Genomic DNA, 14,241 nt, shown 5'->3' with positions numbered 1-14,241 from the left:
CAATACTGAAGCTCTATTGTTCCTTCATTGTTGAGATCTCACAGGAAATAATACTTCACATCAATGTGCTTGCTTTTTCCATGGTTTACAGGATTCTTTGACAACTTGATTGCAGAGTTGTTGTCACAAAATATTATAGTAGCACTTTCCATGTTGAATTACAGCTTTTTAAGGATTCTCCTAAGCCAAATAGCTTGACAAACACAAGCTGTAGCAGTTACAAATTCAGCTTCTGTACATGATAATGTGACGACTGTTTGCTTTTTGGAGGACCACGATACAGCCTCTGTGCCTAACATAAAGACATAACCTGAAGTGCTCTTTCTACCATCTTGATCTCCTGCATAATCGCTATCAGTAAAGCCAATCAAATCTACCTTTTCTCCCTTCCTATAGAAAATTCCAAAATCCTTGGTTCCTTGTAAGTAACGAAGAATTCTCTTCGCAGCTAAGAGATGAATTTCAGTTGGGCACTCCATATATCTACTTACAAGACTAACAATATACATGATGTCTGGTCTTGTAGCATTTAGGTACATTAAGCTACCCATAATTTGCTTGTAAAAAGTATTATCCATCTTCTTTCCGCTCCCAGCTTTGGTTAGTTTCAAGCCAAACTCAACTGGAATGTTGGTTGGATTGCAATTCTGCATCTTAAACTTATTTAAAAAATTTTGCACGTACTTCTTTTGGGAAACAAATATGCCATCATTAGATTGCACTACTTCTAAACCAAGAAAGTAATGCATCTTACCAAGATCAGACATCTCAAATTCATTCATCATAGACCTCTTGAAATCAGAAAACATGCCTTTATTATTCCCAATGAAGATAAGATTATCTACATACAAACACGCAATGAGCATTCTTCCATCCTCCCCAATTTTCACAAAAAATGTAGGCTCATATGGACACTTTTGAAAACCCATTTTCTGAAAATAAGCCTCAATGCGACTATGCTAAGCCCGTGGGGCTTGTTTTAGTCCATAAAGAGATTTCTTTAATTGATAGATTTTATGCTCACTTCCAATCTTAACATAACCAGGGGTTGTTCGATAAATACCTCTTCCTCCAAGTATCCGTGTAGAAAAGCTGATTTGACATCCAATTGGAAGATCAACCACAAATTTTGTGCTGCCAAGGCAATTAGCAATCTAATAGTGCCATGCTTTGTAACTGGAGCAAAAAATTCAGTATAATCCACACCATACTCTTGCTTGTACCCCTTAGCCACCAATCCTGCCTTATACTTGTTGATTTTGCCATTTTCTTTCAGTTTCGTCTTATAGATCCACTTGTACCAATAATTTTGTGCTTATCAGGAAGATCAATAAGCTCCCAAGTATCATTCCTTTTAATAGCTTTAATTTCAGCATCCATTGCCTTTCTCCATTTTTCTTCTCTAATAACACTCTAAAAAATAATCGGGTCACAGTCTGCAAACAATGCAAAATGGTTAACCACATCATTATTTGCATTAATTCCTGTTACCTCATAGTACATCATCCATGCAGGATTTTTGCGAGCACGACGAAGAGACTGAGCTACTGCATCAGTTTCTTCGAAAGCTGTTGGTAAAGTTTCAGCAGTTGGTGAACTTTCAGCAGCTGCAGGAGTTGAATTCGCTGCACTTTCGGGTATTGTATCTACTTCTTTGGCTCCTGTATCAAATATGATTGGAGTAGACTGCTGCATATTCCAATCTCAAGTGTTTTCTTCATCAAAAATAACATCTCTGCATATTACAATCTTCTTCGTCAGTGGATTAAGCAATTTATATGCCTTTGATGTTTCACTAACACCGAGAAAGATACATTTTTCGCTTTTGTCATCAAGATTCTTCCTCTTCTGGTATGGAATATGCGCATAGGCAATTCAATCGAAAATTCGGAAGTGGTCCACAGTTGGTTTTATTCTACTCCAAGCCTCCTTAGGAGTCATGTTTTGAACAACAAATGTTGGACTTCTATTTAACACATGAATGCTCCAATTTACCGCTTCTGGCTAGAAAGTCTTTTCCATTTTTCCTTTGGCTAGCAAACTCCGCACCATATTGAGAATGGTTCTATTCTTCCTCTCCGATACACCATTTTATTGTGGTGTATAAGAAGTGGTGAGCTCTCTCGTAATTCCACTAAATTCACAAAAGTCTTCAAAGAGTTTTGAGCAATACTCGCCCCCACGATCAGTTCGAAGAGTCTTTATGACCCTTCCAGTTTCATTTTCTACGTGAGCCTTGAAGTTTTTAAATGCGCCAAAAGCTTCTGATTTTTCCTGTAAAAAATACAACAAAGTTTTTCGGGAACAGTCATCCGTAAAGGTAATGAAATACCTTTTACCTCCATTAGAAATTGGTTTAATTGGGCCACAGATATCTGAATGCACCAGCTCCAAAGTACCCTTCGCTCTCCACGACTTCCCTTTTGGAAATTGAGAACGATGTTGTTTGCCAACAACACATTCTTCACAAACTTGGGAAGAGATGATGATTTCTGGAAGACCTATCACCATATTTTTCTGTTGGAGAGTTTTTAATCCACCAAAACCCAAGTGACCATATCTAAAATGCCACATCCATGAGGGATTTTTTACTTTCAACTTTAAACAAGAATGAATACTCTCAATATTCAAGGGAAATAACCTCTTTGAATTCATTTTCGCAGCAACAATAGCTCTTCTAGTAGGACTATAAATCTTACAAACATCTTTCCCGATGAAAATAGAATATCCTTTTACTTGCAATTGTCCAACACTCAATAAGTTGCTTTTTAAAGCAGGAACATAAAGCACATTTGATATTATTTCTTCAAAACCATTCTTGGCATTAATTTTAATATCACCTTTTCCTATTACATCCATAGTAGAGCAATCACCAAAACTAACTTTAGAACAAAAGTCTTCATTTAAAGAGGAAAAACAAAACTTACTCACACTCATGTTATTACTGCAGCCTGTGTCCAGATACCAAACATCTTGCACGAGTTTTCTTCTGTGTCTATTGCCATCAACAGGGTCTCGGTTTCGTTGTTTTCAACAGAATTTGACTTCTTGTCCTTGTCACTAGGCAGCCTAGTGTAGCACTCAGATTGATAATGACCAAATTTATGACATCGATAGCATTCGACTTTTGATTTGTCAAAATTCTTCCCCCTACCTTTGCCATCATTATTGGCTCTAAAATTTCTGCCGCCATCTCTATTTCCTCTATCTTCTCTCCCTCTTCCTCTACCTCTACCTCTACCCTTTCCTCTAGAATTGGAAGGAACAAAAGTAGAAGCCTTTAAGGCCTGCTCCTTAGAAGTTGAACTGCGGTTCATCTTCTGTTCATGCACCAATAGGGAGATTTGTAATTCATCCAGCAATAACTCATCTATATCTTTTGATTCCTCAATGGAGCAAACTACATAATCGTACTTTGGTGTCAAAGAGCGCAATATTTTCTCAACAATTGTGACATCATTCATCTTCTCTCCATGAAATCGTATTTTGTTGCTGATCTCCATTGTTCTAGCGCAATAACTTATGACAACCTCTCCTTCCTTCATCTGCAGAGTCTTGAAATCCCTTTTCAAGGCTTGAAGTTGTGCATGCTTCACTCTAGCACTGCCTTGATATTTCTTTTTCATGGAGTCCCAAATATCTTTAGAAGTTTCTTTGCAAAGAATAGTTTCTAGGATGGGACGATTGATAGCCTGAAAGAGATAATTCTTCGCTTTCAAATTTTTCAGTTTTTTCACTTCCAACTCTATTTTTTGAGCATTCGTCAAAATTTTGCCTACTGTCGGAGAATCGATGTCGTCCTCCACAATTGGCCAATACTCATTTGACTGTAAGAAATTCTCCATCAACATGCTCCAATGGTCATAGTGATCATTAAAGCGAGAAATTGCTGCTTGTACGAAGTTACTATCTGATGCCATGAGTGTTATAGAATAGAGAAGAGAGGTTTAGCTGTTGCTGTATTTTTCTTCTTCACTGCAAGATCTCACGCTTGCTCTGATACCATTATAAGCTGATGCGAAACAGAGAAGTATATGCAGAAAGTAAAAGGTTAAAGATAGAGTCAACACACTGAATTTAATGAAACTATCTTGACTGTTATTCATAGTCTATGACTGCTGATTTTATAGACAAAAATACGTAACAAAATAAACCAAAAAACTGAAACGACTAACTAAGATAACTCCTAAAAAATAGGAAATAAATTCACGATAAACTACTCTCCTAAAGATTAGGACAAAGCTGAAAATAGGACTTTATTTGCTGACACACTTCATCATAGTTTCTTTACTACCCCACTCCTTCATTTCATTTCATCCTTACTCCATATTCGGATGCAGATTAAGGGGGAAAGAATTTGATTGGGAAAAGGGCCTCCTCTGCCTACGGCCTGTTCGTTACTCACCTGGTTGACTACGGTACTGGGTTTTTTCTTGTATGAGGACTCTTTACGCACTGAGACTTTCCTTGAAAAAAGCGGAGACCTTGCTTCTACTTTTATCGTAGATAGCTAATATGAGTAGGAAATATTTTGAAGAAATGAATTGAATTTTTCAATAGTAATAAGCTAATTGATTTAGTATGTTTAGCTTGGAACTATTAAACTTTACCCGATGACCTAAGAAAAAACCAGTCTTACCTTAGAATTTATTCTCTGATATCAATCTTTTGCCCTAACCACATCAAAGAGGAATTGAACCTCTTCTAGTTTTTTGAAAACTCTAATCCATTTGATGTCCGCCACCCTTCCCCTCCTCCTTCCTCCGTTAGTTTAGCTGCAACAGTCGCAGATGCAGGAAGCAGTTCCTCTATGGCAAATTGGAAACGTCAAAGTAGGCTGTGGCTTATAAATAGGAAGATAAGGCGTTAGCGGACCGACTTGACAGGACCCTCCTTTGCTCTATCTAACTCGGCGTGCGCTCCTTCCGGCCCTGCGATAACATATTCGGACACGCACACTACTCATATCGGTACTAGAAGTCCCCAGAGCAGGCCTGGAAGACTATGAGCCCCACCTTCTCCGCGCGAGCCGAATGACGTAGGTGCACAAGAGTACTTTTTATTTGCTAACAGTTTTGAGACCAAAAACAAATGGAAGGTATATTTGCTCTATTTAAATAGTTCGAGGGCAGTTTTGGCCCTTTACCGTTCATTCAACCAGAACTCTTCTTCCTTTATGCAGGGGCAGACCTATCCTATTAGGAAGGGGTAAACGGGCACCCGTTAACCTTAAAAAAAACTCCTTGACAAACTATCATGTATTTTCTTCTTCTAGTTACTAGTTATTATTTTCCTTCGAGTTACAATTTCATGTATTTACAAATGTAAACAATATTAACTCAATTGGATCACTTAGCTATTAATCTCAATGATGATCATTTAGCTATCAAAAGTTGTTAATTAAAGCACATGTTTAACTGATGAAAAACTATTATCGTGAATATATACAAATTCGATTTGAAGTTATGTGAAATAGCTCCCATGATGATTAGACAAGACTATCTAACTCTACTTTTAGCTCCCATGTTCTTTAATTAACAAACTAGTGAATTTGTCTGTGATAAGATACTAAAATTTTTAGTAAATAAAATATAGATATAGGAGATGTATTTACAATAAAATTTTGAGCTACTTTTTAATGTCCAAAATAAGCGAATTATTCATTATTCAAAAGACATGTTGAAAAAGAGATTTAATTGACTTTATTTTGATGTGATTGATATCTTAAGAATAATTTGATAATATCTAAAAGGGTAAATATGAAAAGTAAATTACAATTTATGTCCTAATTATATTTATTTTAGACTATAGGGAGTAACTTGTCCCAACTCCAACAAGCTAAAAAAACTTATCCGCATCGATTGTTTACACCAAGTCAGCATGCCAAGTGTTCAAATGTAAAGTTTATTTTACTTAATCATAATTAAGTAACATATACTTCATTATATCATTTAACCATAATAAATTACATTAATTTGATATAAATATTGGAATTAGTTATGAGTGCATGGAACTACGTGGTTACGGCTCACAAGCCAACGGCGGTTACACATTCATGTGCTGGCTATCTCACTTCTCCTTCACAGCTCAATCTCATCATTGCGTATGTATTTTTTTTTTCATTCAGTTTCTTACAATCGGGCTAGCATTGATTAATTTGGTAAAATGAAATGGTTGAATAATTAAAAAATGAAATTATTCTGGATGGAGTACACATTGAACTCTGCGATCACCAAATAAATGAAACAAAAAATATGATAGAGCTAGGACAGTTATTGTATGAGATCTACCCAATGCCAGATACAGAGACTGCATAATAGATCAATATGAACATCATGGAGTTGTTACGTAATAAAACCAGTTGTCCTTGATACCTTCTTCTGGGTCGATTTGTTAAAAAAGGAGGAGTAACTACAACATTTTTCAAATATATATAAGGTTTTTATTTTTATAATCTTAAGTTAATATGATCGTTGAATTTTTTTTATGGTTATTCTTTTCTTTAGTAATTCATTTTTGTGTGAAAAGTGATCTCTAAATGTTAACCCTTTTCTTGTTTTTGATTTTTACAAGGAAATGTACACGAATCGAGATTCATTTAGTAACTAGCGATGGATTAGAGGTGAACAAATTCTTTTTCCTTGCACATCTTGTCTCTATATATGTTTTTGAAGTTGTAAAATTTCAACGGTACAATCCAAGCCGTGGAAATGGCCTCACGCCGAAATGCAAGGTAAGACTAGCTACTACAATAAATGCTTGTGGTTTGGTCCTTCTCTGGACCCCGCATAGCGGGAGCTTTAGTCCACCGGGATGCCCTTTTAATATATCAACGGTACCTTATCCAGTATTGAAGGTTAATAATAAGAGCTCTCTGTTTGTTTGGAAGAAGAGGACAAAAATATGAATAATTTTGGTGTCTGGTCACTGTTGAACACATTGCTATTCTTGTATTGTCATGCCACTCTGCCAAATCATCAACACGCCATTAGTTTGTCAGTGAACAGTTACTTGTTTCTTGCAAACAGAGAGCTTGATTCGTTGATTTAGAATTCCGAAATCAAGTTGTTGCACCAGCTGAGAGTGAGTTGCATGACAAAAGCTAGGAACAGTAATGCAGTTACATGGCACCATGTTCTAGATTCTAATATATTTTCACTTCTGTCATAATAGAAAGCTCAGTCTTAGGAAGTACTCCTAGTATTTTTATTTGTTAATGTTCCGTATATGTATTAGTTACTATTATTCTTCACCTCTCTTAGTCTTGATGATATGATCTTTGGGTATATATACCTGCAGCTTTTGTTAGATGTGCCGATATATGGGAGGATTGCAACACTTAAGCTTTTCCGTCCTAATGTAAGTTGACATCCTTCAATTGAGTAGCTCATTTCGTCCGATATGAATTGTTTATATTCCTTGGCAGGGTGAAACGCAAGATCTTCTCTTCATCACAACTGAGCGACACGAATATTGTGTCCTTCAATGGGATGCCAAGGCATATGAATTTATCACAAGGTCAGTCTGCATAACTGTATTTGGTCCTTTATAGCTGCATGCATGCTTGAATATCGGTGTAGTGTACTTCATCTTCGAATCCATTTTATTGTATCCTTGAAAAACAATTCGCTTGTATCCATTTCATTGTGCATTAACGCAGACTTTTTCTTTGATTGGTAATTTCTTCACAAAGTTAAAACTTGTCCTCTTCTTTTATATGTAGATCAAACGGAAATCTGGCAGGTCGAAGCCGTCCCATGGATACCTATCAGGTATTCCTGAACGTCCTTAAATATTATTGTAATTTAAATGAACAAACTGATATTATGAAAGTTGATATCTCATTTTGTCAATGAGATTCTCTCTGTGTCAAGACCCTAGTTACCACTTTCCTTCTATGTTTTTTAGATTGGTTCGATTGACCCGGACTGCAGATTGATTGCACTGCTTCTCTATGATGCACTGTTTAAGGTACTGTCCTTCCTAGCTAATAGACTATAATGGTCTCCGTTTCATAGGGTTTAACGTTTGCTGGATTAGATTTATGGTACCTGCTTCATTGTCAACAGTTTATTCACTTTGACGAGGAAGGCAAGCTGAAGGAAGCTTTTAGCATCAGGTATCCTCGGATTTACCTTTATATGGTGAAGGGCTTTAAATACTCCTGACGTGACCTCATAGCGTGTATCAACCTACCTACACGTCTCCATGGGGTGATTCTTTATGTGAATTATGCTCCTAAGAAGTACTTCCTACTCTTTATGTAGGAGGATTGCTTAACAGTCGTGGTTCCGACTGTATTTCACCTCGAACTCATGATGTTGATCAAGGGACCGTTCTTCTTGACTGATAGTTCATTATTTTGTGGGTTTTGTTAGATATGAGTGCTGTGAAGCTTTGGACATGAAATTCTTGTATGGTTGTCAAAAGCCTACATTTGTTGTTATATATAAGGTGTGTGACTTCAAATAATAATGTAGTAATGATGCTTAATTTACCATTTTAATTTAGGTAAATGGTTTTTTTCATTTTAATTACTTAATTGTGATGCTTGTTAACTTTCAGGAGGATAACAAAAATGCCCGACATGTCAAAGCATATGAGGTTCCCTTGGAGAATGGCCCGAATATTGAACAAAGAGAGATTTGGGCTCTGAATAATATTGATAATGGAGCTTATTTGCTATTACAAGTATCTCCGCTGCTATGTGGTGTACTTATTGTTGGAGAAAATGTGATTGTTTACTGCTGCAATGCTTCTGCTGTTAACGCTACTTACCCAATTGAACATGGCTTAGAGGTATAATTTACTAATTTTGCTTTTGTGTTCTTAAACAACCAGCGTAGTTCACCTGAATTAACCTCTTAAACCTGTTATCAAGAAAGCTGTAAATAAATTCTGAATGATATATTGTCTTACTAATATTTTGTTTGTTCATTCAAGACTATAACAGCGTATGATCAAGTTGATGCTCATCGATATTTGCTTGGGGATCATAACGGGGGTCTTCACCTACTAGCAATCACTCATGAAAAGGAGAAGTAAGTCTGGTTTTTCTGCACTATGTCATTTCTACTTTTGCTGAGTTGTTGTTGATAAATGTTTGTTTGGATCTTTGATTACTTGCTGAATAAAATGTTTAATAAAGACATATTCCGTTCTTTCCAGAGTTACTGGAGTCAGAATCAATTATTTGGGAGAAACTTCTATTGCATCAACCATTTCATATCTATGTGACCCTTTTATCTATATTGGCTCGAGCTATGGAGATTCACAGGTACTTTAAACTGTTGAGTTAAAATTTAAACTAATGTGAATAAGTATGATTGCTCGTTTCATCTTGTACATGGTTTAAAAAGAATATGTGCCTTGTTCTCTATATGTGGCTCTCTGAATTGAATTATAGTCCGCTTTATTTTGGTGAGATAGGTATATTAATGATATATATGTTTCAACTTATGCCATTCCATTAATGTTTTTCAATTCACATTCAGCTCATAAAGTTCAGTCTCCAGAGTGCTGAAAGCTATCCTATGGAAATTCTAAATAGGTATGACAATTTGGGACCAATTGCGGACTTCTGTATAGTGGACTGCGAGAAGCTAGGACAACGTCAGGTTGTGACTTGCTCCGGAGCCTATGAGGATGGCTCGCTTCGTATTGCTCGGAATAAAATTGGAATACATGAAGAGGTCTTGACATGCATCTAAGTTAATTTTCAGTGGATGTCTCAAATTGTTATAGTAGCTCACTTTATATGCCAATGCTACTTGTAGGTGTCTGTGGAGCTAAGAGGGATCAAAGGAATGTGGTCTCTTCGTTCAGCTACTGATGATTCATATGATTCATTCTTGGTTGTTAGTTTAATTGATGTGACGCGTTTTTATCAAATTGTGGTGGATCAAACTTCAAGAGAAGGTTTTACTTCATTATCGCTGGCTGAAGCCTTGATAGAGGGTTTCAATTCTGATGTCCAGACCTTGTTTTGTCATCAGGCTGTATATGATCAGCTTGTACAGGTATGCGTATGTGCAAGATGTAAGTAAATAGGATGACATGTTTAGTTTTGGCTTTCTGCTCCTGGGTGGATCGGGACAATATGGAATAATCAGTGATGAATGATTTGATCAAGTTTGTGATTTAATAATAATATAGATCTGATTGCCGGTTTATATACTTTAAGGTCTATATGGAATTGGTATGCTCTAACCTTTTCTTTTTGGATGGATGAGTACTTTGCCTTAAGATCTTTAAATTTTAAGTAGCCAGCGGAGAGTAGGATGTTGGTTACATTGTGAAATTACTGCTTTCCTTCTCTCGAGTTCAGTTATCTCCGCTTCTTTTTGTTGGTACTCATTCTGCTGTGTTATGCGGATGCAATAACAAATAGTCTCGAAGATTTATCACATCTTTCCATTGTTATGATTTTCTTACGAGAGGAAAAACACAGAAGTTGTTTGGCTTTGCTCCGTCATATTTAAGATGGCATTTGTCAGTTTCTGCGACTAGTTATGGCTAATGTATTCTAATTGGTTTCATTTAGACAGTTAAATTTGAGGCAGACTTCTTTCTGTCTTCATTTGTGTAGTAATCTTCCATTTCTTTGGTAGACTATAGTGTGTACTGACCGTATACTGATTGCTTAAGGTAAAATATTTTTATCAACCATCCCCGACAAGCATACTTCTGGCTGAAATCTATTGAATGACATCTGTTTTTAATGGACAGTTGCGCATAAATTGTCGTGCAGGTTACTCCAAACTCTGTAAGATTGGTCAATTCTGTCTCCAAACATATGAAAACCGAATGGTTTGCTCCAGGCCCGTTGACTGTTGCAACTGCGAAAGCCACTCAGGTTCACCTCTTGCATTTGTACGTGGCTTTATTATTGTCACTCCACTCTTCTACCGTTTAGCTCAAATGCAGCTATTTTTTCCTTTTACAGATACTGTTGGCTACTACTGTGGGTGGCCATCAGCTTCTGGTATGCCTAACAATTGGTAATGGTGTTTTAAAGAAAATGGCAAGTATCAAGTTGGGTGGTGATGTTTCGTGCTTGGACATAAACCCAATTGCTACGAAAGCAAACTCTAGTATATTTGCAGCAGTTGGAATGTGGGAAGACAATAGTATCAACATATATTCACTTCCTAAGTTGGATTTCATTGGAAAGGAGAATTTAGGCGGGGTAGATTCACTTCCTCGTTCTGTTCTCATATGTTCCTTTGATGGGGTATGTCCTCTTATATTTGTAACATTACTGTAGGCCTAAAGTCCGTGTTTTTGTCTAACATTTTCCTTTTTCCAGAGATCTTACTTGCTGTGTGGCCTGAATGATGGGCATCTCATGCATTTTGAATTGAACATGAGTACCGGTGAGTTGACAGCCAGGAAAAAAGTGTCTATTGGGAACCAACCCATAACACTTTGTACTTTCTTATCTAAAGAAGCTACACGCGTTGTTGCTGCCTCAAACAGTCTAATGGTTATCTACAGCAATAACAACAAGATACTTTATAATGAAGTTAATAATATTGAAGGTGTTATTCATATATCCCCATACAATGTTGAAGCTTTTCCAAATATGTAAGTTGTTCCTTTTTCTCTGTATTATTGGTAGTATTGCGACTTTAGTTTTAATCGCGATTATGAAAATTTTGATCTATCTCTTGATTGAAGTGCTTAGTGAGCTTGACTTGCTAGCTTAGGCACCTATTACTGGTGTTGACGTTGAATAATTGAAGTATGTTGTATATATCGTTGATAAGCTACCATTTAGGTTTTATTTTTTTCGTCTTCCAATCTGTGGCAATTAAATGGTGTTAGAAGTATATGTATCTTCTTTGTTGTTAGTTTTAGTATCTTTAAACTGTGTTACATTTTCTATGCTCAACAGTTTTATAAGCTATTTCTCCATTGTCAACAGGCTTGCAATCGCTAAAGAAGGTCAGTTAGCAATTTGCACTATTGATGAAAAACAAAAACTTCACATCATCCATTCAGAACACCTTGGGGAGTATGTGCGCTACATCAGTCATCAAGAGCAGTCCCGGACTATAGCTATATGCAGTATTACTTATGAAGGTGGAAATCAAACTGACAAGCTTGTCCGCCTATTTGATGATCAAACATTTCAGAGGAAATCTACTTACATCTTTGACCAATTTGAGTACGGTTGTTCCATACTTAGTTGTTCATTTTCTGACGATAATAATGTGTATTATTGTGTTGGGACTGCTTATGTGATGCCGAACCAAAATGAATTGACCAAGGTAAGTCAAATTGATTGAAGTTTCTCCAATTGTAAGGTTTAAATCGTTGTTTAATTCATGACTAACTGCAGGGCCGGATATTAGTTTTACAAGTTGTACTTGATGGAGAATTCCAACTAATTGCACAGATAGAAACTAATGGTGCTGTCTACTCACTGAATGCCTTCAATGGGAAACTACTTGCCGCGATCAATCAGAATATTCATTTGTACAAGTGGGCATCCTGTGAGTTTGGCCGAGGCCGCAAATTGCAGCCAGAATGTTTATACCAAGGTCGTGTGCTGTCTCTTTTTGTTCAAACACGTGGTGATTTTATTGTTGTTGGTGATATAATGATGTCCATTTCTCTCCTTATTTGCAAGGTATTCATTGTAACTATGTGTGGTTTTGCCTAATTCTATCTTATTTTACGAGTTGCTGACATTCACTATATCCTTCATGTTTAGCAAGACAAGGAGGAGTATGTTATAGAGCAGCTAGCCTATCACTCTGCTACGAATTGGATGTCAGCTGTTGAGATCCTGAGCGATGACATTTACCTTGGTGCTCGAACCGACTTAGACCTGTTCACGTTCACTAAACATAGTGAGAGTACAGCAGATGAGCAACACAAACACCTCGAGGTGGCTGGTACATTCTACCTTGGCGAATTTGTTACTAGGTTTCGGCAAGGTCCGCTTGTCACATTGTCACAAGATTCAGAAATGATACCCACTGTCATCTTTTGCACTATGAATGGTGTTATAGGGGTCATTGCCTCACTTCCTCAGGAGAAGTATAGTTTCTTGGAAACACTGCAAAGTAAGTTGAGAAAAGTGATAAAGGGTGTGGGTGAATTGAGCAACGAGCAATGGAGGACATGCTGGTGCTGGCAGCGGCGGAGAACTATAGATACTACAAACTTTGTCGACGGAGATTTGATTGAATCATTCCTGAATCTTAGCAAGAATCAGAAGGAAGAGATTGCTCAAGAAATGGAAGTTACATTTGGGGATTTAGTAAAGGTAGTTGAAGAGTTAACCACATTGCATTCCTTTTGATCATTGTATTACATACACTTGAAGCATTATTGTTACTGGATTTCAAAATCAGCTGTCTCAACTTCACCACCGGTCCTTTGATATACTCTTAAGCAATATTCATCCTTAGAATTAAGTTAAACTTTCTTACTAAAAAGTAAAAAATAGATGTAATTGCAAATGTATGCTTTACCATATATAGTGAATGTCTATTTATAAAAAATTACCATATAGAGTGATTATCTATTTATGAAAAAAGTTAAAAACTCAAGATTAGTTTTCTCCTATAAATAAAGAGGTCAAGAACCTCTCAAGAGAATCCTCAACAGCAATAAAGAATTACTGTCTCTTCTCTCTCCATTCTTCTTATTTTTTGCTTTATATTTCATTACACATAATCAGCACGATGCTCTAACCAACTGAGATCTTGGTCCAACAGTAAGTGTGACCCTTTTGTGCGGTAAGAAATTAAGTTAGTCGCAAGGCTTATTTCATTAAGAAGTGTATTAGAAATTTCACACAGGTTATGTAGTAAGGTTCTTCGTACCTCTCATTAAAGGCATTAATGTGATGCACTATCACATTTGAGTATGGGATATTTTAATAATAAAATATTCTATATTTATAATATTGTTATTCAAGAACAATTTAAGGTATAAATAAATTTAAAGGTAATTTCAAGGTTAGTGATTTCTTATTTGTCTTTCGCTACTAATGATATAATTATTGTTGGATTTGAGGAAAAATAATTGGCTTGGAACCACTTATGCTTTAAATTATTCATGAAGAACAATACTATTAAAAGATATGATGATGAATTTAAATCTCGTCTCATCTCATTAAGAGGGTAAGACATTGCGTTGAAAGTTCCAATGCATCATGATGATAAGATGGTGGGTCCAAGTGTAACACCCCAACTTAGGAAGGAGTCCCACTTCGGCAAAACATAG

At 36.4% G+C, this 14,241-nt stretch overlaps 3 protein-coding genes across 3 annotated transcripts; 1 reads left to right on the top strand and 2 right to left on the bottom strand.

The window, feature by feature from the left end:
* Positions 1-158: 158 nt before the first annotated feature.
* On the bottom strand, positions 159-1,695 carry LOC124898101 (uncharacterized mitochondrial protein AtMg00810-like). Its single transcript, XM_047411725.1, has 4 exons — positions 1,492-1,695; positions 1,302-1,413; positions 1,064-1,176; positions 159-914 (listed from the first exon to the last, which is right to left on the bottom strand). Exons 1-4 carry the CDS (start codon positions 1,693-1,695, stop codon positions 159-161), a joined length of 1,185 nt encoding a protein of 394 aa, XP_047267681.1.
* A 1,238-nt stretch (positions 1,696-2,933) lies between these two features.
* Positions 2,934-3,920, bottom strand: LOC124898100. The gene has a single exon (XM_047411724.1). The coding sequence runs from the start codon at positions 3,918-3,920 to the stop codon at positions 2,934-2,936; it is 987 nt and encodes a 328-aa protein (XP_047267680.1).
* Positions 3,921-5,995: 2,075 nt separating this feature from the next.
* Positions 5,996-13,416, top strand: LOC107867065 (DNA damage-binding protein 1-like). Its single transcript, XM_016713175.2, has 19 exons — positions 5,996-6,103; positions 6,574-6,622; positions 7,300-7,359; positions 7,427-7,518; positions 7,724-7,772; positions 7,909-7,971; positions 8,070-8,119; positions 8,379-8,454; positions 8,566-8,799; positions 8,944-9,041; positions 9,169-9,277; positions 9,495-9,692; positions 9,777-10,019; positions 10,751-10,855; positions 10,946-11,233; positions 11,309-11,586; positions 11,927-12,272; positions 12,344-12,634; positions 12,719-13,416. Exons 1-19 carry the CDS (start codon positions 6,000-6,002, stop codon positions 13,310-13,312), a joined length of 3,327 nt encoding a protein of 1,108 aa, XP_016568661.2. The 5' UTR covers positions 5,996-5,999; the 3' UTR covers positions 13,313-13,416.
* The last annotated feature ends 825 nt before the right edge of the window (positions 13,417-14,241 follow it).

The sequence above is a fragment of the Capsicum annuum genome, chromosome 4, assembly GCF_002878395.1.
Source record: "Capsicum annuum cultivar UCD-10X-F1 chromosome 4, UCD10Xv1.1, whole genome shotgun sequence".
Taxonomy (NCBI): Eukaryota; Viridiplantae; Streptophyta; class Magnoliopsida; order Solanales; family Solanaceae; genus Capsicum; species Capsicum annuum.
The sequence above is the reverse complement of the archived record's forward strand: the minus strand, read 5'-3'. Positions and strand labels throughout refer to the sequence as shown.